Raw genomic sequence first — 24,920 nt, 5'->3', positions numbered from 1 at the left:
TCTCCTGAGGATGTGGAATCAGCCTAGAGGAATGTTCTATTTTTCTCTAAATAAGTAAAGTGCTGTGTTCATATCAAGCGAGTGTTTTTTCAAATTAATAAATGATAAAGTAAATGATTTGCTTTCACTGATAGAATTCTTTTTAAGAATATGGGGCTTTTAATTTGCCGGAGAGATCAGCCTTAATTGTACCATTTGCTAATAATAAGATTCACTTAAACCCTCTGTGTCTGTTTCTTCATCTAAAAAATGAGGCAATTAGAAAGTACAGAAATGGCTGTTCATTTTGAGACCTGTAGTTTTGAGATTTTGTTCTTTCTAAATTAATTCCCAAATAAGCTATTATGGTTGATTAAAAAGGAAATGTTATTATTCTTCCCTAGTATACAACGTATAAGTAAAAAAAAATAAAAGAATGTAATGGTTTTGAACTTTAGAACTTTATATATCATATATGACCATCTTTAGAAATTTTCTGAATATTTTATAAACATGATGGTTTTATATGAAGTCAGAAAATAATTCATGAATTTATATTGCTTAACTATTTTAATGTTTGATGAAGAATCTCATATGCTCAGCAAAATTATAGATTTTTAAGTAAAAAAAAAAGTGATGTTCCTAATATACCACAAAAATTAAATAAATTAACCACCCTATTTACATTTTGCAACCAGGTTGTGAGTCAAGTAGATAAAGAGAATACCATAAACAGTATCTGTGGAGGTGCCAAGCAGACTTTTGATAACTGGGCATAATATTCTGCTGGTCCAGAAGAGCTGTGGTCAGGCTGATAAAACAGGAGATTCCCAGTAACTGAATAGATACACTGAAGGCTGGTGATTAGCGATAGGATTGATGTCAATTTAGCATGAATCTCAAGGACTGTCTGAGAACTCTGCCCTTGGTCTGTATTTCCTCAGCAAAAGAGCAGTGACTTGGAGAAGATAGAAGGAACATTGCTTGTAGGTGGCAAACTATATTGGAGGTGCAAAGAGGAAAGAAGAGCTAATACGTTGGGTAGGAGATTTCAGATTCAAACAGCTGTCAACCGAGTAGAATGATGCTCGAAGCATAACCATTTTAAAAGAGTAGATGTGGTTATTAGATAAGATGCGTGTGTGCACATAACACGCGCACACATGCACACTGCCACTACACAACCACAAAGATAAGATCTTTTTAAAAACAATACATATGTGGAGGGAAGAAAAAAGACTGTTTTTACTGACCAGAAGTACTATAGTGTGGAGGACATTGTGCGTGCATTTCTCAAAAACTAGACTGCAGTCATAGACATAGAAATCAAACAGAAGAATCCGGAGTTAGAGAAGTTGTCCCACTTTCTATGGACATGAGCAAGTCCCCAGGGCACTGGAAGGCCAGCTCTGGCCATCACATTTTGTCAGTATAGTTTGTACCTAGAAAATGACTAGAGTTTTGAAGGACCCAGAGCAGACGAAGGAATTAGAGAAGTGTCACCAAAGAAGAGAATAAATGAGAACCTAATAGTTTTCTTAAAACAGTTTAAGAATTCTTAACTGGAAAAGCAATAATAATACAGAGGTGTGGAAGTTAAAGCTAGGATCAAGTTGTAGAAATTACAGAAGGAATATTTTAACTTACTATCAGAAGAATTTTCTAAAGATTAGAGCTGTTCTCCAATTGATCTGATTGCCAAGTGCAGTGGGGTGAGCTCCGCCTTGTGGGAGGTGATACTTTGATTTTAGGTGACCCTCATGTGTAGTGTTACTTAGGGATTCTTACATAGGGTGGGAGTATCGATAGGTAGAGAAACTTTAAGAGTTCTTACAAGCCTCAGAGTCTGAATCTACAAAAAAAAATTTTTATTAAATTTATTGATAAGATTTTTTTATAAGCATGGGAAGATGATATGATCTCATTTGAACTGGGCACAAGCATTAAATATTTTAACTGCATGGGTGTGTATCATCTACATAAAACGAACAATCTTGCCAAAGGCCCCATGCAGTACATTAGCTCCGGCTGGGCTCATTGGAATTGCCAAACTAGATGATTCATAATAAAAGCTTCGTACAGTGAAAACTGGGAACTGTGAAACTGAGGTTCCAGGTTATGGGAACATCATTCCTGTTCATCTACTTTCTCATTTGCTATTGGCTCCTACCTTGCAACCTAAGAGTCAGATTCTGCTCTGTTAGTAATAAAAGGTCTCCTTGCACTTGGAACAATATCTATATGTCTCATTATTCTTTTAGTCACTCGTTTGACCATTCACTCATGAATAAATCTTGATTGAGTGCACACTTTATATTAGGCACTGTACTAAGAACTGGGAATGCAAAAGTAACTAGGCTGTATGTCCTAGTCCTTGAGGCACGTGTGGGCTAGTAGGAAAAACAGGCATGCAAATAAAAGTATTTGCAGGGTCTCTAGTGCTGTAGTAGAGATAAGCTGAGTGGAGAGGGCTCAGCGTGCTACTTCTGCCGCTCAGGTCTTTGTCTCTTACTTCCATCTGTACCGCCATGACCTAAAAGACGAAATGTATTTTAAAAATTATTATCCCTTTGGGATTAATTGGAGAACTTCAGGCAGTTTCTATGTCTGGAATAATGCTGGTTACTTAGTATTTTTCCACACCTTGGCAGCCTCTTGAGTTTGACTCTGCCGTGCGCAGCCGGGTCAGCAGCAAGAATGGCTAACACATCGGGTTCTGCTGCTCTCGGGTTCTTCACGCATCAGTCATGTAGCGCTTACAGCAACCCCAGGAGGTGGGTATTTTTATTATTTCCATGTTAATGATGGGGTAACTGAAGCGCTGGTGGGCTCTGCAGACTTTAAAAGTGCCCAATGTATCTAAAAGCATGTGGTGGTAGATCTGGGATTTGTACCCAGCAGTCTAGCCCTTGAGGCCAAGCGGTCAAAACACTCCACCGCTCTGTTCCAAATCACAAAAGGTCTTTCCTGGTCATGAGAAGAGATCTAAAGGCTGCCATGAAGGACCTCAGATCTGTTCTCACTTGGGCCTCACCAGCCCCAGGAGGGAGATTTTACTGTCTGTATACAAGATGGGGAAGCAAGTTTAAGTAAAATCACCCAAGTTTACCTAACTAGTAAATCCTTTAGGATGTGTATATCATTAGGTAATACCAAATTAGTCATCCTACACAGTAATAAACACATTTGCTTCAGGGAACTAAGAAATGATACGTTGAAAGAGGGTGTTTGTTATTTTTTTATGGGTGAGGAATGAAGGGATAAAAAAATGAGCTTTTTGTTATTTGAGTATTATCATGCCTTCAGTTCCACAGTTTGAGTGAGGCAGTATCCTAGACTCCATTTATTTGTCCCTTATTAATTTAGGGTGTTTGATTTGTGTAAGATAAGTAGATGGTTTCTAATTCAAATATGTACTCCTTTAAACGTTGAATGCTCTTTCTCAGCATCAATTTAAGATTTAGATGTTTCTTCTTTTCTGATTAACAGTTTACGAATTTATATAGTTGTTTATACATTTTGATTTGCTAATCTCATTTGATTACTAGGATAGTAAAAGTAACTTTTTAAACAGTAGGTTCTTTCAAACTATGATATAATGTGGTTTAATGTGTTTAACCCAAATGTGGAAACACATGGACTGGAAGAAAAGCCTCAAACTCTTCTATCCTAAGTTGTAATAAACTGTCGCAAATCAGAAGAGGAGCCCTCGGCTTCCTGGGCATGTGTGATAACATGGTTTACAGTTCCTTCAGGTGAAATGTGCACTGGGCATTGTCCCAGCATGCTGTTGTCACAGCACCACAGGAGATGTCACAGCGCCGTGTCTTAATCCTGAAGGTGTTTGGTATATTTACATGTTATGTGCTTGGCCATTGGGTCAGGGGACAGATTGAAAGTGTTTTCTCTACCTAATAATTCACTTCCTGCATGTTCTTCAGGACCCCCCTCAAACTCTAGCATCTCTATCAGTTCTTCTTCATTCACCCCAACCTATAGCCATTTCTCCCAAGTTATTTTATCATTTGCTCATTCTCGTTACTTGATATATGTCACTTACTACCCAATGATAATTATTTTTATGTGTGTGCCTTTTTTGCCGTACTAAAGGTCAAAGAGTTGGAGGGTGCAGGAATTGTCCCTTAAACCAGTGGTTTTCAAACTTTTTACACTTGGAGGCTGGTGAAAATAGGAGAGTTATTTCAGGGACAGTTAAGGCAGAAATCCCCTGAGCATAAGCAAATTTGACTGGGATTGTTGGGTCTATAATCTTCATACAACACCAGGGTGGTTAACTCTTTCACACACTGGCACGAAATTTCTGGACGACCTTTCCGTGGTGGACAGGAGTTGAAAAACACTGCCTTAAAACCATCTTGTATTCCCAATACTTATTATAGGGAGTAATAAATGTGTCAATGACTATGGGAAGAAAGTGATCATCTTTGCCCACAGATGTAATGGTTAGGCAGTGCAGCACTGTTAGCACAGGCCATCCTTAAACTTGCTGCTTATTTGCAGGATACAGTGATGGAAATTAAGTTCAATCTAATTTTCAGTGAAAACAATGTCTTAAAAGGGAACTATATTCCCACCTAAGGGATGTTCATTCTAAAGGAAATTTTAACCAATACTCTGTTTTGTTAACTATGACTAAAATATTTGTATATAACATAAAGCATGTGTATGTATTTAAAGCATATGTGTGTATGTATATGAATTATACAGGGTAAATAGAGTAAGTATTGCATGTTTTAAGATTTAATTTACTTTTAGTTTATTTTTAACTACGGAAGTATAAGAGGTGTATGGACTTCTGGGAAAGGACTTAGGGGACTTGTAGAAATAACCAGAAAAACAGAGGCATACCTCTCGCACCCTTTGTAGGAAATAGTGGGGCCTTGGGCAAGGTAGAGCTCACAATTCAGGAGGAGACTATTGGAAGTTGTTTCAAATATTAGCAAGGGTAAAAAGGGTATAACTGGCCAAGAATACATCAATGAAAAATCACCGTAAATTAAACTACTGTGAGTCCAGGACTGCCTATGAAGTAATCAACTGTACATGAGCAAACAGGCTTTGGTAGATGACTCAGAGCTCCATACATCCGTATTGCTCAGGAAAAAGTGTGTTTTGAATTCCAATCAACCAACATGCAAAGTCTGGAAACAGAATAAGCTGCTGAGTAAATTCATCAGGTGGGTCCCCAGGTGCCGCAGCCTTGCACCTGCTGTGGCGGCATAGAAACATGATGAGGGCCTGCTGCTGGAGAAGTGTTCTGTCTGAAACCAGTGCATTGCAATCGCTCATTCTAGGTGAAAAGCCAGCAAGGGTCATGTTTAATTTTCTGTTGTGTAACTTCTGAGATTCCTGTCTGTGACATTTCAGCTTTCCTTTCCCGCTTCCTCAAAAATTGAGCACCTACGAAGGATACAGCCCTGATCAGGTGTTGGGAACCTTGGTGACTTTGGCAGCCTTCCTGCCCCCAGTGCTCTCAGCCTAGCTGCCAGAGAGAGAGATAATCCACTCATGGTGTCCAGTGTGACAGTGGCGTGTAGAGAGTGCCATGGAAGTGTGGAACAGGGAGCAGTTGATTCAGCCAGAGGGGAGTGACTACGGAAGGCTTCCAGGGAAGGTGACGAGTGAGCTGGCCTTCAAAGAATGAGGAAAAGATCACCAGGCAGAGAAGGAAGCAGAGGGAAGAACGGGAATCAAGTACGGGTGCCAGAACGAAGTTTCCTCCTTCCCTCCTCCCTTTGGCCTGCCCTGTCTCTGGAGGGCAGGTGAGTATGGGTGTGTGTGTGTGTCTAATTAACTAGAGTGTCAACTGAGAAAATATAATCACCAAGGGGTTCAGATACTCACTACATGACAAGTCCAGTTACAATAACAGGCTGCTTTTTAAACAATAAAAATAATAGAGAAATGCCCCAGCCATGAGAATAGGCTGACCTTGCCTGAGAATATTTTCCCCTTGTAATTGCACTGGGTTCTTCTAGACATCCTGGCTCTCATGAAATTCTTTCTCCTAAGATATCAGTGCCTTCGGTCCAATTTCAGTAAAGGTGTTGCAGGTCTGGGGACTTTTATAAGATCTCCTTACACAGTTGACTGTGGTTTAGAGCTTCACCTTTTCCCCCTTGTTTCCAGGGCCCCATGGGAAACCTCCGTGGCATCACCTCTGCTGCTCACGTTGCCCATCCTGCCTTTCACTGTGGTCTTTTACTCATTCTCTATTTGTGTTTTCCAACCTTACTTTACCTTCTTCTGTTTGCATCCTTAGTGTATATTTAAGCTACCTACTCCCTCATAGTTCTTCTGTCAAACTTTGAAAGTTTGCTCAATGCAAACTAAGAGTATGCTTCCAAAGAACGTATGTTTTCTTTTTCAGGTTGCATAGTTTGTTTGTTATAATAAATTATTAACTAGATCATGCTTTTCCAATAATTTCTTTTTCTTGAGTATGAGCCTGACTGATAGCATTCAGGTTCTTGTGTCCCACTCCAGACTCTTAGAATCAGAACTTCCAGAAGGGACTCAGAAAGCACTGTACACATGGAAGGAGTCTGTAAGTGAATTAAATGGACAGTTTTTACTTCTTTGCTTACTTTCTGATTGGGGTAATATGAATTAGTGACTCAGTAAATCAACCAGTCAACCAATAAACAAGTGCAGAGGGTGATAGAGGGAAATCAAGCAGAATGATATTTTAGGGAATGGCTGGCCTTGGTGCATGTTATATAACACAAAGGAAGACCTCTCCCTGGGGCGCTTTTAGGGCTGTGACCTACAGTATGAGAAGGAACTGATGAAATCAGCATCAGGGAAAGAGCTGTGTCTAACCTGTTTAGCTCTATGTCCTGAGTAATTAGCATTATCATTGGCTTCTCACAGGGGCTCAGTAAACACTTGTTGGATGATGCATAAAACCTTGGAATGGAATCTGAACAAGGGAATCTAATGAGTGCTGTTTAAGTTTGAAGGGGTCACTAAGTTAGGTGGGGTTATCATCACAAATAGGATACAAACAGAATTTCTGAAGAAAAAGAGAAAAATGAAGAAAACTGGGTAAAGAAGAGCATTTGAAAATAATAGGACCTAGTTGGGAGGAGAGTGGCAACAGGGCTGCTAAGGGGTCAAGAAAGTGAGCAAACAAGTACACGTTTGCCCCTCTGACATCAATATACCTCTGGTTACTAGGTTATTCAGTAAAGACCCACATCTTCTTGTGATGTGATTTGAGCAGTACGCTCTTGCAGCATATTGCCTTGTATATCACAAAGTAAACAAAAAAAATGTCTTTAGAAAATTAAGATGGTTTCACATTACATTCCTTTAAAGCCAATTATGATAAATAACCATTCCAACTAGCTTAGGGAAAAGTTAGATATGATCAGAAGTAACAAATGTATTGCTACAGAATGTGAATGGTGCTCTGATTCATACTCCTGCCAAATCCAAACTGTAGATGTTTGTCACTTGTTCCCCACCCCCCTCTTGGCAGCAGAAAGCATAAACAGTGCAAAATGAGTATTGGAGAAGCTGGCTGTTTAAGGATTAGCAGGGTGTACTCACAAGAGTATCTGCTCATCTGTGTGTATGTGTCCAATGCTTGCGTAGTCTGCTTTCACAGTGAGGGCTTCAAATGGGGAAAAGATGTGAATCTGTTTTCCTGTGTTCTTGTTTGTACCAGTTTTCAGATCTCAGCTGAAACTTGGGAACTGAGCTGTATATGACTTGCTCAATAACTATTTTGTTTGTTTGCATATTTTTTAAGTAAATGTAATGGTGATAAGCAAATTTTCATGTTTAATGGGAGTGAATTCTTCAAAGTAGTCCATATAGATATGACTTGTGTTTTCCGGCTGTCCCTGAATTTATTCAGTCTATAAAGCAGTCTCTGGTACCTACCCCATAGTGGAAAATGTCCACTGAGCACAAGTACTGGTAGTTCAGTAGTTGTCTTAAAGCCTTTTAATGCACTCCCAAGCCTCATATCATTCTTCAGAGCTCTGTTGACTCGATTCAGCTGCCATTCTTACTGAACTTTCTAAGCCCACAGTACTATGTAAGCGGAAGACTGAAGGGCAGAAGGGCTTGTCAGAGGCACAGAGACTGTTGGCTGTGGATGCTGGTGGCTTCCGTTGTGAGGGCACAAGTGAAGGGCCGCTGTCAAGTGATATCACCTGCTTGGGGCAATGGACGCTCACGGTAGTGACACAGTTACCAAGAGAAAAGGCAGAAGTCTGATCAGTAGGCTCTGCTTCATGAGGAAGAGAAGGACAGGCTTGTGTTTAAAGGTTTTAAGCTTCAGTTATCTGGAAAGTGGATTATGTGGGCCCTCATTCTCTGATAATAGATAAATGAGGGAATCTGGCAAGCCTCACCCCCATTATATGTAATCTGTGGTGGCTTCCATCTCCCTAGCCCCTGTTTTCAAGGGGAGGGCAGCCATAGTTATGCTCTGTCAGGCGGGGGAGTGATCACTTGGAACTGTTTGGTTCAGTGTACTGCACAGTATATTTCACTGTATTTACCTATGTGCTCTTGATGATTACTGCACCTAATGAAAAAATTTAAAAATTAATATTGCAATAATAAATCTTATATTTTATACAATCGATTTTTATTGATTCCATTTCAAGGGTTATAGCATGAATTTTACCCTTAATGACTTTCTCACACTCTTACTGTGAATTTTCCTATTTAGTAAACTACCTGTTGGTAAAATGAGGGAAACTACCTCTAAGACATTCATTGGGAAAGGCAATCTTAACCTTCTCTTTCCTCAACTATGGAGGATCAATTTACAGAGCTGCTTGCTGTAGAAGTCCAGTGCATGCAAGTATATTTGCTCCCAAAATAGAAACAGAAATAACTTTAGTGAGAGCATTTTTTTAAAGGTATGCTCATGGAAAAATATTAAGACAACAATAAAAGATGTAAGGAAGAAGGATAAATCACTTGGATCATGCTGCCTATATCTGCTATATTTGGATATGCATTTTGAGATCTTTTCTCTGTGTGTACATGTACACACACAAATACATGCTTAATTTATTATTTTTATTTTTTTAAAGCAGTATTGCTATTTTATTTTATTTTTGTGTGTGTGTGGCAGAAACAAAGAGAGTCAGAGAGAGGGACCGATAGGGACAGACAGAAAGGAAGAGAGAGAGATGAGAAGCATCAATTCTTTGTTGCGGTTCCTTAGTTGTTCATTGATTGATTTCTCATATGTGCCTTGACCGGGGGGCTACAGCAGACTTGAGTGACCCCTTGCTTGAGCCAGCAACCTTGGGCTCAAGCTGGTGAGCCTTGCTCAAACCAGATGAGCCCATGCTCAAGCTGGCGACCTAGGGGTCTCGAACCTGGGTCCTCCACATCCCAGTCCAACACTCTATCCACTGCACCACTGCTTGGCCAGGCTAATTTATTCTTTTTAATTAGAACAGGGGTCGGGAACCTTTTTGGCTGAGAGAGCCATGAACGCCACATATTTTAAAATGTAATTCCATGAGAGCCATACAACGACCCGTGTACGTTAGGCATTATCCAATAAAAATTTGGTGTTGTCCCGGAGGACAGCTATGATTGGCTCCAGCCACCCGCAACCATGAACATGAGCAGTAGGAAATGAATTGTAATACATGAGAATGTTTTATATTTTTAATGTTATTATTTTTTTATTAAAGATTTGTCTGCGAGCCAGATGCAGCCATCAAAAGAGCCACATCTGGCTCGCAAGCCATAGGTTCCCGACCCCTGGAATAGTAAGATTTACTTTTTGTTAGTAAACTCAGCAATATATTATGAATATATTTTATGCCAATATATATGTTTTAATAGCTGTGTTAATCAATATGATTGTTTTCAATAATATAATTTTCAATCAATATTATTGAGTTCAGTATTATGGTTTTCAATTATTTTAATCTTGTTTTAAAATATTGTTTATATTGAAAGCAATGAAATAGCTCCTATTCTTAACATTTCTTTCTTTTAAAAACTCAATGCATGGTGACCCTGTAAAGGACGGTAATTCTACCTGTTGTGGAGACCATTATGATATCTTGTATACACCTGCATGGTAATCATTAGCTCCTCTGTCTCCTTTGTCTTGTTACTTCCAGTGATTAGCACCATGCTTGACACTTAACAAGTGCTTGCTGTATGTTAGCTGAATAAATATCAAATATCTGAGAGCATTCTGGATGCTCCATCTCCACATACCATTTTCTGCTGGAATCATGTGACATGCATTTTAAATTTGCTGCAAAATTCTCTCTCTCACTTGGCATCATACAGATCATCTATTTTTCTGTTAAGTTACTTGGACTATACATTGGCCTTGACTAAAGGAAGCTATGAGTAAAACCCAGGATCATCAAAAGGAAACTTGCATGTCATTCAGTCCAACCTCATTAATATGTGGATGAAGAAACTAGGAGCAAAGAAATAGAATGGACTTTTTTTTTTTAAAGGATGCTGTGATCCAGTGGTCTGGATCTGAAGTACCTTCTCTGTGTATGACACTTGGCTGATTACTGGGTATCCTAAGATGAGTAAGATATAAAAGGGATCTCCCCTGAGAATGTCAGTCTAACAGAGCAACCAAATGCATATAGAAATTGGATACCATGTAATAAATTGTGTGTGTATGTGTGTCAGTGCATGCATGTATGGGCACACAACAGCAACTGAAGCACCCTACCAGGTGTGTTTATAAATTACCTAAGGAAGTACAGCAGGGGAAGTAACCAACACTGGGCAGTCGGAACTAACATTTTCTGAGTGTTTTCTGTTTTGGGCACTCTACACACATTGTCTTATTAATTCTCACAAAAATCCAGTTGGGTCATTACTGACATGCTCATTCCACAGCTAAGAAAAGGAGGGGAGGCCCAGAAGGGTGAGTTGATTTGACCATGGGCAAAACCAGGCTTTCAGTTCAGGGTCTGTTTGATCTGAAGCCTATGCTCTTTTTACTCTATGGGGATGGGAAGTGCGTTTCATTTCAAGGGCAAATTCCACCTGATTGCTGAGGCAGCTTGAAGCCCTGTGCTGTGAGGGAGTCCAGGCCACAGCTGGGGTGAGAAGTAAGGGGTGGGGTGGATTAATGAAGGTCACCATGCGTCGGCTGGAAGGTGGGAGCCCTCATGTCGGGACGCTGAGTTCCTAAGCTGCACCGTGCTCTCACTTTTCCAGGCCCAGCTACCTCTTACTCAGGCTCCCCAGCTCCTCCTGCTTCCTCTTCCCTTCCTCTGTGCTTGGAGTGGTGTTCTGTGCCATCTGGGTGTGCAGAATCTCATCTCCTATCCAGGTCAGCATTGCAGTGTCCTATGCTGTGAACCTCTTCAAAATTTTCAACCCCACCAAAGATACCCCTTTTACATTGCCCCAAGACTCTACCCTGTGAATGGCAGTTCATGTGGTGAAATATGCTTACAGCTTAATATGTTAGTGATCTTAGGTAAGGGACAACACAGGCCTTTCTAATTTGAAGGAATGACTCTGGGGAGAAGAATTTCAGACCCTTGGTCAGGCTACTTGGGATCTGTCAGTTGTGAACATGATACCAGGCACTGTACCAATGCACATAGCTGACCTCACACCTTTTCTTAGATGCTAGAGAGCCCTTGATATAATTGTTAGTGAGGTGCTGAGGTATTGTTGGCCCATGCCTACAATATTTAAAGGGAACTGAGAGGAGGAGATGGTGTTTTCTTATGCATTTTATGACTTCCAGCTGTTATCCAGAGTTAAACACTAGAATTAGGGCGAGGCTGTGGTCCTAGCTGGTATGCTTCTGCTTTAAATTTTATCTCAGAACCGCTTGGCACCATGATTTTCAATTTTCCAAAGCTGACCATAAATTTAAAACAAGTGTTTGAAAACAGTTGTCAGAGTCAAAAGATCCACCAATGGTAACAATAGTGTTAAATGAATCATTTGTGGAATGCTTAACTGCACATCATCTATTTGAAGTGTCTTAGTGTTTTTGTTTTCTGCAGTAAAAATAAGTCAGGTTTACTAAAGGCATATATTTTCATTCCTTTCACATATGTGACAATCTATTTTCTGAATTATTGGACTTCTAAAACACTGTGGGTAAGTGCATATGCATTTGAATGCAAACCATATGTGGAAGTGTTATTTTTAAATTATTGAATAAGTTCTTTATTATGGAAAGAGCATTTTCACTTGAATATTCTATTAGTGTGTAACTTACACACTGTAATGCTTCTAACCAAGAACGATTCACTTTTAAATTTTAATTTTAAAATTCTTTTGAAATAAGAAGAGCTTCCCTAAGATGGGGTTCACAACCTGATTTTTATGTAGAGTTGTAATTTTCTATTTTAGTAGCTCAGACAGCCCTGTGGCTTACTAGGTTAGCATTATTGCTTGTGCCCTGCCACATTTTTCCCTGGGCTAAACACAAAGAATAACAGAGTGAACATATTTAAAATATATCCTCCTTGATGAAATGAGTAGTCCACGTGCCAAAGTAAAACTGTTCTGTGTGAGTGATTGCTTTTGTTACAGCTGCTTTATTTGTGTGCCACTCACACATCAAAGTTTCTTTTTAACTGAATGTGTGAATTTTTAAACAGATGAAAATATGGCTATATTAATAGAAAAATATGAGTCTTCAAGAACAGGCTTCATGCAACTTGAAGCCTCAACCTTCTATGTATCCTGTCACTAAAACCCCAAGAATGCTAAACTATCTTAAATGCATTCCGGTGAGGGGCCCTTCTCCCAGAGCGATTAAGATTCTTCTTTCTTATTTTCTGATGTGGAGATAAGGTGTTAACCAGAGTATTGTTTGAGATAGTTTGAAAACTTCCAAACAAGGAGGGTGGCACTTATAGATTATTTCAACATAATATTGACTGGAGACTTTGAAAGATCTTTTATTTCACCTGTCACCAATATTTTCATTTGTCATTGTATCTTCCAAAGTGTTCGATGTTCAACATTCCTTAAGTTGATGTTTTTGACTACCTTAAATTACAGTCATTCAATATTATTTTAATACTTAATTGAGTTTCTGATATGATTCAATATACTTTAAAAATTAATATTGAACTTATTATATTGGTTTTTAAGCATAGCACTGAAGCTAGTTTATTTAATTACTAGAGGAAAACTCAGTTATAGTCTTTTGATTAGTGAATCTCTTAAACAGGTACTGAAAAAACATAGAACATCATTAAATAAAAAATAATTGCTTCTCAATAGAACTGACCCGTCACTTGGCAATAGAAGTAAATGAGAATTGTTAACCGAATGCGTTCATCATGGAGAACTTTACTCTTAGCAGCTGGCACATGGGAAGGTGGCCACTTAGTAAATATTTACTAATGGGAGGACACATGGCTCCTGTGCCCACCGACTGCTGATGACTCCCAAGTCCACATTTCTTCCTGGAGGTCTCAGTGCTCTGACACACGTCTGGCTGCCTTCTCCCTGTCTCTGCCTGGAAGAGCCACAGATCCTCTGGGTGCTCAATGCCTAAAATGGAACCACTTTCTCCTTCAAAACCCGCCCCTCCTCAGTCTCTCCCTCATGGTTACCAGAACCACCTGCTACCCAGTCACCCTGAGTTTCTTCCTCTCCCTCACTTGCTAGATCCAGTTCTTCATCCAGGGGTAATGTTTTCCTTCCTTGCTGATTCTCTAACCAGTCTCCGGCTCTCCTTTTGCACCACCACCACTTTTCCAAACCCTTATAATTTCTCCTGAATTTTAGGTCTTCGGATGAATCTTCTGGCCTAGGCTAGTGTTCTTGCACTTTAACTACACTATAGCGTTCCCCAGGGGCTGGTTAAAACTGGCGATGCCCAGGTCATACCTTCATCAGTTTCTCCTTTAGGAGGTGTGGGTTGGGCCCAGGAATCTGACCGTTAAGCAGGTACCCCAGCTGATTCAGACAAGTGGGAGCAGATGGCGAGGTTCACTTATCTTCGTCCATCCTGAGTATGCAGACAGTGCTTCACTCTGAAATGTAGGAGGAATCTGTGCCTCTGATTAAAAATCTTCAAAGAACTGTTATTCTATAGCAGTAGTTTTCCTATTATGCTTTGTGGGGTTTTCATGGGTTCCTCAGAGGGGTGTGTGGGTGTGGGTGGGGGTGTTGTAGTATGAAGATGAGAGTGAATTTTGCTACAAAGAGCTTTAGTCAACTTCCCCACCTACACCTTTTCTTTCTTTAGTCAGAGCAGCTCTGAGTTTGAAATTTAACAAGAGCTCTTCTTTGGGAAGGATTCCTTTACTTTTTTCAATAATGAATGATTTGAAAAAAACCCACTGATCTACAGAAGTGGATTTCCAACTTTTTTTTAAACTTGGAACTCACAATAAGATAGAATGTATATTCTGTATTATGGCTTGATATACATTACTGTGTGTAACTGAAGCAAGTTTTATGAAACATACCTTTACTATAATTGATAAACTCTGATGTTTTCTGTTCTGTTCTATTTTATTTTTTGGAAAATTTCTGGTTGCAATTTTGCAAAAATTGCAAATGTGCAAAATTGATTTTATAACCCACTAATGAGTTGCAATTGAATCTGAAAAGCCTCTGATCTCGTTTTTTTTTTAGTGTGATTCCTTTATGAACCTGGAACATAGAAATATTTTCTTGATCCTCCCATGTATGGTTTATTCTAGATGCTTAAGAGAGAGGTTAATAATCCATTACATACAATGCATACCCAAGGGCATTCGGGCTTATTCTCTTAATAAACTCTTGGTTTAAAAAAAAAAAAGCTTGGCCCTGGTCGGTTGGCTCAGTGGTAGAGCGCCGGCCTGGCGTGTAGAGGTCCCGGGTTCAATTCCCGGCCAGGGCACACAGGAGAAGCGCCCATCTGCTTCTCCACCCCTCCCCCTCTCTTTCCTCTCTGTCTCTCTCTTCCCCTCCCGCAGCCGAGGCTCCATTGGAGCAAAGATGGGCCGGGCGCTGGGGATGGCTCCTTGGCCTCTGCCCCAGGCGCTAGAGTGGCTCTGGTCGCAACAGAGCGATGCCCCGGAGGGGCAGAGCGTCGCCCCCTGGTGGGCGTGCCGGGTGGATCCCGGTCGGGCGCATGCAGGAGTCTGTCTGACTGTCTCTCCCAGTTTCTAGCTTCAGAAAAATACAAAAAAAAAGAAAAGCTTATGGGCTCTGATCTATACAGCAAATCCAAAGGCTTATGGGTTCTGATCTATACAACAAATTCAAACTGCTGAGAATTGTCCATAGGGTTCTTCCAAATCTAACCTAGCTTTGTTTCCTAGACTTCATCTTACTTCCTCAGTTACCATCTTGAAGTATATGGAATTCCCTAATGCATGATGCTGTTTCTCAGTTCTGCGTGGTCATTCTTGACCTTCAGCACTCTGCTCAACATAGTGTCATATCACCTGAGACCTTCCTTGACAGTGGTAGGAATCATCACATCCAGGTTTCGTGCCTGTCACTGCCTGAAAAGGACTGTTCACTGTTTACATCAGCAGAGGCTACAGCTGGTGTAATACCTGACCTTGGGTGGGCACTTATAAACTTTATTTATACTCAACTGACTCATCTCCTCTGCTGTGAGTGTGTGGCTTCATACTTAGTTCTAAGACAGACAGGTATAAGCACAGCCTGCATGCTTCAGGAGCTTAGCATCTAAGAGACAGGACATATGTATTTAAAAACTACCTCCACTATTGCAAATGCTCAAGAGGTTGTCTGGGGAGTCAGGCCTGGATTCAAATTACGACTGTTCTGTTTGTTGGCTTTTGGACCTACGACAAACTCTTGAGTCACTGTAATTTGTGATCCGTCTTAGGGCCTGACCGGGCGGTGGTGCAGTGGATGGAGCATTGGACTGGGATGTGGAAGGACCCAGGTTCAAGACCCCGAGGTCGCCGGCTTGAGCGCGGGCTCATCTGGCTTGAGCAAAAGAAAAAGCTCACCGGCTTGGACCCAGGGTCCCTGGCTCCAGCGGGGTGTTGCTCAGTCAGTCTGCTGAGGGCCCACGGTCAGGGCACATGTGAGAAAGCAATCAATGAACAACTAGGAAGTCGCAATGCGCAACGGAAAACTAATGATTGATGCTTCTCATCTTTCTTCGTTCCTGTCTGTCTGTCCCTGTCTATCCCTCTGACTCTCTGTCTCTGATTAAAAAAAAAAAAATCCGTCTTAGGTAAGACTAGAATCATAACAAGGGTAGCAACCTCATAGGGCTGGAAGTTGCTACTATTGGGTCCAATGTGGGACCAGGGAATCTGTTATTAATAAGCTTCCCTCATAGTTTCGACAGCCAGCTACGTTTGGGAACAAGAACTCATCTTAATCAGTGTTTCACCATACTGTCTAATTATGTTTGGGAAGCAAATCAAATTTGTTTGAATTTTATAAGAAGTTGAAACTCATAGTTTTATAGAATTTAGCAGTTTTCTACCTGGAAAAGAGTTCAGAAGCCACCTTTTTCCTCTCATTTACAAAAATATCACTTCTCTTTGAACATCTCAGGACAGTCCAGGCAAGGAGATACAGAGAGCTCTTGGGTGACTCTCAGGCTCTAAACAACCAGTTCTCCTCTAAACAGCCTCATTTGCTTAAAAGAGGTCTTACATCCAAATTCCACCTCTGTACTTTTCCATTTGTTTCAGATGACCTTCTGGACCAGGATAAGTCTGTACTTCCTCTTTCTATGTGATGGCCTTTAGGTTTTGGAGAGTTAACACATTGTGTGTCTTTCCTTAGCCTTTTCTTCTCTAAGAGACACATACCTGTTTTCCACATCTATTTGTTAATACCTGATTTTTTTTAAAAAAAATTTGTGATTTGGGTTTGGCATGCTCTCTGAAAACTCTGCTTGTTCCCAGCTGTCATGGTCTGAGCACTGACTCGACTAAAAAAAAGTTGTATTAGCTTTTTCTTCCAAAATTTATTGAAAATTGAGGGGGATTTATAAATATGTATTTCCTAAGACCCATCACCTGCCACTCTTTTAAGAAATAGCCCATTTGTATGTTTCTAACATCTCATACATTCTCTAAGAATTCTCCAAGATTAGAGTTTCCCAAGGCCAGACCATTCTTGAAATATTCTTCTCCTTTGACATTTTTTGGGCAGTTTCGTATCTAGCTGCTGACATACAGTAAAAACTCCAAAAGAATGAACTGTCAGATAAACTGCATCTGCTCTGCGATGTCCCGGGCGGAGGAGTCATGGAGCTAAATGGTGTTTCCCAGGGTTCCTGCCCTGAGTGTGGTCATCTCAACACCGCTGAGCACCCTTTCTCTAGCTTAGCAGTTAGTGTGTTGGAGCTGTTCTGTCAAAGACTTGCCTTTTGTTATTCTTGGAAACGGTATAAAGGAAAGGTCAGCAGATTTGTGTTTCTCTTCTTACTCCTGTGGCCAGCATATATTTTTGTTGGAATCCCTCCCTCCTTCCCTCCCTCCCCTTTTCTCTCCCCCTTTTCTCTCTCCCTCTCTCTCTCCTTCCCTCTCTCCCTCTCTCCTTCCCTCCCTCTCTCCCTCCCTCCCTCCCTCCCTCCCTCCTTCCCCAGGAAATATTTCTGTTAGCAAACCACAAGATGATTTAATTGTGATAGATGCAGTCAGATATGACATACTACAAATGGGACTTTAAAGGCCAGAAGTACCTCTCTGTCTTTCATCTCTCACTTAGTAATAAGATCCCTCTGGCCCACTGCTGAGCAGCCTAGCATGTGGACAGGAGCACAGGCTCTGGTGCCAGGTTACCTGGGTTCAAATCCTGACTCTTCCACTTATTAGCTGTGTGGCTTTTAGCTTATTACCTAACTTCTGTGTGCTTCAGTTTTCTCAGGTTTAAAATGAAGGTAGTATCAGTACCTGTTTCCAAGGTTTTTTATGGAGATTACATGGTAAATTCATATATAATCCTTAGAACAGTGCCCCTGATGTGTAATCATTGCTCAATGAAAAGTTTGTTAGGTGTTGATTGAATGAATTATATAATTTGATACAAAAAGGAAAATATATATGAATTATCCACATATGACAGAACATAGATTTGAATATTTATTTAGTGTTTCAGTTCTCTAATCCAAACTAGAGTTTTGTGCTGGAGTGGGAAAAAAAGCTTTTATGATTTTTTTAAAAATCCTATTTTAAAACATAGTTTTTAGGAAAACATATTGTCAATTTTCTTTTATCCTTTTTTTATGTGTATATGTGTGTATAAAATATATCAGACAAAATTATAGAAGATACACATACAGTTTAAAGAATAAAATGTTAAAAAGACCTGTTCACTTGCCACCCAATTTAATAGAACATTATCAGTATCTCTAGAACCTCTTATATGCCTAATCCCAGAGGCCCTCTCTCTTCTGCAGGAATAACCATGTCATAAATTTTGTGTTAATCATCTTGCTTTTCCTCGTGGTTTTACCACGTATGAATGGATGCACTGTGAGATATCAGAATGTTAAGATTTACCTTCTTTTTAAAACTATAACACAATGAACAGAGTTTCATTTTTGGTATATTTGGACTCATTCCCATCTTATTTTTTTAATTTGTCCCATTTTTTCCATGTTTTGCTCCCCATTTTCCTTTTTTGTTTGTTTTGGGGTCTTGAGGTCTTGTTTCCTTTCCTTTAGTTCCATGCAGCAGCCTCCTAGTGTGGTTCTAAGAGCTAATGGAGAGAAGGTGTGTGCAGTGCTTCCTGGGGAGGGCAGTGTGAGCCCCGCATTACCCGACCTGAGGAAGCAGATACGGAGGTGTAAAAGAACGTGGCGAATAGAGGGTTCCCAGCTCCTTGCCTCTAACCGGCCCAGGTCTCACATGCTCAGATGAAGGGCGGCAGTTTTCTTTGCAATTGTCAAAGCAAATTCTTAAGATCCCGTGATGCCACTGGCAGGAGGCAGGACCAGAAGAAACCTAACTGAGCAGCCTGAGGTCTGAGCACCCGTTGCTTGTTTTTCTCTCCCTCCAGGGGCCTTCGTGGTGTGCTGGACCCCGGGCCTGGTGGTCCTGCTGCTGGATGGCCTGAATTGCAAGGAGTGCGGCCTGCAGCACGTGAAGAGGTGGTTCCTGCTGCTGGCCCTGCTCAACTCCCTCATGAACCCTGTCATCTACTCCTACAAGGATGAGGAGATGTACAACACCATGAAGAGGATGCTCTGCTGCTGCTCCCAGGAGAAGCCCCGGGAGCGCCGGCCCGGCCGCGTCACCTCCACGGTCCTCAGCAGGAGCGACACGGGCAGCCAGTACACAGAAGACAGCAACAGCCAAAACACGGTCTGCAACAAGAACAGCTCCTGAGCCACAGACGCCCTCCGCCCGCCCAGCCTCCCTGGGGGAGGAGCTGTTGAGACTGGTTACCGTCTCTAACAAAGCTCATGTACAGTGTTATTTGAGGTCTGAATTAATCATTGCTAGATTAACAAAGAATCGTGTTACATAGTTTAAAAGCATGGGCAGTCCAAGGAGGACACAGTGCATTTAAGGGAATGCGCAGGAAGAGGGAGTAGAGCACAGGGCTCCCCGCACTGCCCTGGGAGCCTCGCGCCGCTGGCCCGCAAGCGCACTACGGGCTCTGCCACACTCTTGTAGCCATTCTCTGTGTTTTAAAAGATGTTGGTAAAGGGCTTAGGCCACAATAAATAATACTGTTACTTGAGCCACTTTACGTATCTGCTTGGAAAGCTTATGTAGTTCTTTCTGCATGCAATTAAAAAATTTTTAAATACTTCATCAATGAGAGATACATATGTATATCCATATTTTTTGCTCAGAGAAACCATGGCCAGTAGCTAGGAATTCAAAGGAATCTCAGAATAACCGATCAGTAAGGGTGCCAGATAAAACTTGATTTTTAACTTACAGAACATTCTGAGGAAAAGAACTTACTGTAAAGTAATAACAAAAAAGGTCAACACTGAAAACTTCTTTTGAAGCAAAAAAATAGCCTTGTGGTCCTCTAATTGTGCATGAGTGTGTAAACGCATCTGTATATTTATACATTTAAAAATTATATTTAAAGGCATCAAGCACAGTGATGAAATAAATTTACTGGCCACCTAGACTTCCCGGCCAAAGATTATAGCTGTAGAAATGACCTGTTGTTTTCTGAAAAAAAAAAAGACAAAGAGGTGATTCATTTGAAAATGGACATACAGCAGAGTAAGAGGTATATTGACAGCGGGCTGAAGTCCTCCCACGTAGGATCCAACAGCACGACACCAGTCCTTATTGTCGGTTTCTTCCACGCCTTGGTGGCTTGTCAGTTAGTATGTGGGATGATTGTCATGTCTCATGTCTGCCCACAGTTATCAACGTGCTTCCACTTCTTGTCTTACTAGTGGACTGAATTTTGATGGGAGTCCTATTGAAATATTTTCTTCTTCAAAGACCTAAGTAGGCAACATGAAAGGCAAGTCATTAAGGAAAAAGAAATGTTTCATAGACATAGGCTACTGACCAATTTTCTGTGCTAAGCAGTTAGAGTATATTCTGATTTTAAAGTAACAGTACCTTCACAGCAGATATTATAGTATTTATGTAGTTTGCAAAAGATGTTTACATTTTTTGGCTATGTGATATAACATTTATGTGCAAGAACTACTTGTAATAAAGGATTTGTAAAGTCATGCTTTTAGATATAGCCTAAAATAAAGTGTTATGATTTGAAGGTGTAGATTTCACAAACTCTGTGTAGTAAGTGGGTCCATCTGAAGCTTATATCAAAGCTACCTATAAAATAAAATTTTAAAAAGAATCTCTTCTCTTGTTGAGATTCATTATTGCTTTGTGTGTTTTCGAAGTAAAAACATAGGTTATGGTAACTATAGTACACATTCTTACTGCAGAAGAAAAATCACATTTGCCATGAAGTACAAACTCTTTTTCTGTTTTATGTAAGCATTTAGAATCTGCAGCTGGCCAAAGGGTGGGGAATTGAAATTGAGTTTCAGTCCCCAAATAGCTACTAAGGGATCTTTAAAGGTTTTATTTTGAGGAAAGTATCATTTTTAGCATCCTGCAGTAGAATGTCATATTCAGAAAGGTGTCTGGAGGAAATCCAAGTGTGAAAACTCATGGTGGGAATGCGTAGCTTTTGTTTTTATGTACACACATATCTCAGATAGTGCAAGAGTAGAGAAGTCATGTATATTTGGAAATGACAAGTGGTAGCAGTCACAGGGCTCATTGAGAAAACAGCAGGCCCCCTCATAGTTGGGGGAAAAAAGTAAAAAAAAAAAAAAGTTTCTTCTCAAAATTTAGGACCTGAAGCTTATCTCCAAGTCATCGGGAAGATGGTTCTAAAAATTTGAGTTAGATCTTTTCAGAATAGTTGCTTACAGCATGGGCTTCTCCCTAGCTAAACAAGATTTAATTTTCTTAGATTTATAGTACTGTCCAATGTGTTCTGATAAGTCTGTGTTGGTGGGAGAATTTAGTCCTTTGTGAAAACTGCCTGCTTGGAAAGAAATATTTTTTTGGATATAAGTTGTTGGCATTTCTTGGTGAAATTGTTTCAAAATTGGTGGTAAACTTTGGGTCACAGTATGACCTTTAGAAGCTCTTAGCACTGAAATGATTATGGCACGACCCAGCCCCCATTTGTTTAATTTCAAATAAGAACAATAAAAGCCCCCATCAATGTTCCAATTTCCCTCACAATTAGCAATCAAATGCTTTTTATAAATACTAAAAGTCAAAATTTAGAAATTTCAGTGCCACTGCTTCACTGGTACTGAGCATGTGCACAGCCCATAGATGGCCCGGGACCAAGGACTGGGTGATGTCAGTGGAATCAGCTTCAGGCTGCGGAGGGCAGAGGAATGGCTTGACATCTCTGTTTATCTGCTGATGCTGCCCCACATGACTTCAGGGCATGCCCTGAACCAGGGGTCAGGAACCTATGGCTCGCAAGCCAGATGTGGCTCTTTTGATGGCTGCATCTGGCTCGCAGACAAATCTTTAATAAAAAAAATAATAAAATTAAAAATATAAAACATTCTCATGTATTACAATCCATTCATTTCCAACCGCGGATGTTCATGGTTGCGGGTGACTGGAGCCAATCACAACTGTCCTCCCGGACAACACCAAATTTTTATTGGATAATACATAAAGTACATGGGTCATTGTTTGGCTCTCATGGAATTAGATTTTAAAATATGTGGTATTCATGGCTCTCTCAGCCAAAAAGTTTCCCAACCCCTGCCCTAAACCATGTTTGTAGGCTAATTTCCTCATGAGGTTAAACATATTTTGGGCTGACCAATGGTGGCACAGGGGATAGAGCATTGACCTTGGATGCTGAGGACCCAGGTTCAAAACCCTGTGGTCAACAGCTAGAGTGCAGGCTCATCTAGCTTGAGTGCAGGCTTACTAGCTTGAGTGTGGGGTCGCTGGCTTGAGCATGGAATCATCACCATGATCCCAGGGTCCCTGGCTTAAGTCCAAAGGTCACTGGCTTGAGCAGGGTTCTCTGGCTCCAGTTGAGCCCCCTGGTCAAGTTACCTATGAGAAGCAATCAGTGAACATCTTAAGAGATATCTAAATGAGTTGATGTTTCTCATCTCTTTCTCAAAAAAAAAGGGGGGGTAATTTGGCTTATTAGCTCATTAATCCTCGAATCATTTATAGAGGGGCAGTAGAAATGCTTGGCTCTCTTTTTTAGTTGAATGAAGGAGCGTAATGAAAGTAAACCCTGTTAAGGCACCTGTGAAGGTGACTTAGCAACAAACTCAAGCCTTGTTAGTGCCTGGAGTAAAAATAACCAAAACGCTATTCTACACAAAGACATCTCTCACCATGTACAAACAAGAATGAAAACCACGCAGAATAGATCTGACTTCTGGATGCTTAGCAGAGATTTATGTCCCCCGAGGTGGACCACCAAATGTGGTATTAAATTGCAAATCCTTAGGACTCCTTCCAGTGCTACACATTATCTTCCAGGCATAAGAGTTGGGGTTAGAATCACTTAAAGACATGAAGCATTTTTAAAGGGACATTGTATTTTGCATGTGGGTACTCTCATAAGCACATAATATACCTTAAAATACTTGTAAGTTAAGACTGGTTATCACAGAGGAATAATGTTGGGATGGGAGATGCTGTAGCTGTGGGATTTTTTTTGGAGGGGACACTAGCATCCTCACCAGTACTGTTTAGCGTGTGCTCTCTCCCAAATTAGCAGATGGCAAATTACTAATGGCAGTGGTTAGGGGTTCAGAGTGCTTTATTATACATAACTCCTGAGCTAAAGGCTTGTAGTGCAAACAATAGCACAATAGTCACTAACGTCACATGTGAAGGCTCCGGTGCACTTCTGTAAGCATATGGTTCACATCATACTATATAATGTGGTACTCCTGTATGCCAGTCCCTGAACATGGTTTGCAATTCACTGGGCCAGCCAGTTTCGGGATTTGCAGTTCTTACCAGCCTTTTAGAGCATATTTATGCAGCAAAACTTTTATTTTTTTAAGTGAGAGAGAGAGACAGACAGGGACAGACAGATAGTAAGGGAGAGAGATAAGAAGCATCAGTTCTTAGCTGTGGCACTTTAGTTGTTCATTGATTACTTTTTTTTTTCTCATATGTGCCTTGACCGGGGACGAGGGGTGGCTACAGCCAAGCCAGTGACCCCCTGCTCAAGCCAGTGACCTTGGGCTTCAAGTCAGCAACCTTTGGGCTGAAGCCAGCGACCATGAGGTCATGTCTATGATCCCATGCTCAAGCCAGCGACCCTACCCTCAAGCTGATGAATCTGCGCTCAAGCCGAATAAGCCCATGCTCAAGCCTGCGACTAGAGGTTTCGAACCTGGCTACTCAGCATCCCATGTCAATGCTCTATTTGCTGCACCACCGCTTAGGCATGCAGCAAAAAATTTTTTATATCAGCAACTTCAAGTTTGCATAATGTAAATTTCCATAAACTGCATCTGGATTGTATTTGTTATTAAAATTAGAGCCTGCACATTCTATATTAATCACAAGATTGTATTAAAGATAAAATGAGGGGGGCTGCTTATAACAAACCCATGTCATTTTGTGCATAATAGGAAATGGTATCCCTTCCTCAAGATACTTGACTTGCATCTAGTGAAGAATCATCTAATACACTAATTTTGTTAGAACTTGACTGCTACCTTTCAGAAAACTGCTAATACATATGTACACCCTCAGTGTGACTGGCACACATAGATTTGCTCAGTTCACCACTCACCCAAGTGTACGGGACAACCATTGTGAGAAAGCACTAGACTGCAATTCAGAATACCTGAGTTATGATTTCCGGTGTGCCCTAAATGGCCTCTGAAACTCTAGATCTGATTGTTGATTTTGTTAATGAGGTTCTCACATTAAATGATCTGTAAAGACCTTGCCAGCTCCCAAATTTTGTGATTCTATACATCACCTTCCAGGTGTGACTTCTCAAAAGAACCCTAAGTCTTTCAATTCTTTTAATTTTGCTTCTTGCATAGGGATTTCAAAGAAAAGAAGCTCTGTTTCCATTGATCGCAGTTGGTTCATAAGCTTTCGTGCATAAGAATCACCTAGGGAGACCACCTAAAATCTATGAGATTAAGGCAGTGTGAAGTGTGTAACCATAAATCCATCACTGATATATAAAGGGAAGGATTTCTGAAGGAAAATGGCACTGCTATCAAAATGCAGAACCTAGAAGTCTCGGCGATCTGCTCCTGTTTGCTAAAGTGAACTTGAATTCAAAATGTGTAAGCTGCTGTTTACTCCAGGAAGGCAAACAGAAAACACACATTTATTTTTACATTCAATTTAATCAACTTCTTTGAACAATTGCTAGGTGCTAGGGAACAAGCAAACAAAAAGTCCCTGTCCTTATTTGTTCACGTGCATGAGAAGTAGGGTGTACAAAGTATGAAGTGCTTCCCTAGCTTATAAACATCCATTTTATATGATAGAAAGTAT

The 24,920-nt window shown here is 40.6% G+C and overlaps 1 protein-coding gene across 3 annotated transcripts in view; it reads left to right on the top strand.

The window, feature by feature from the left end:
* The window catches only part of LPAR3 (lysophosphatidic acid receptor 3), a 101,504-nt gene extending 80,804 nt beyond the window's left edge, over nt 1–20,700 (top strand). For all 3 annotated transcript variants that reach the window (XM_066376682.1, XM_066376684.1, XM_066376683.1), the window contains exon 3: nt 18,946–20,700. In XM_066376682.1, the coding sequence (XP_066232779.1) occupies nt 18,946–19,274 (329 nt within the window). In that variant the 3' untranslated portion in view covers nt 19,275–20,700. The remainder of the gene's footprint in view (nt 1–18,945) is intronic.
* Nucleotides 20,701–24,920: the final 4,220 nt, after the last annotated feature.

Source organism: Saccopteryx leptura, chromosome 3 (genome assembly GCF_036850995.1).
Source record: "Saccopteryx leptura isolate mSacLep1 chromosome 3, mSacLep1_pri_phased_curated, whole genome shotgun sequence".
Classification (NCBI taxonomy): Eukaryota; Metazoa; Chordata; class Mammalia; order Chiroptera; family Emballonuridae; genus Saccopteryx; species Saccopteryx leptura.
This window is presented reverse-complemented; position numbering and strand designations above follow the sequence as displayed.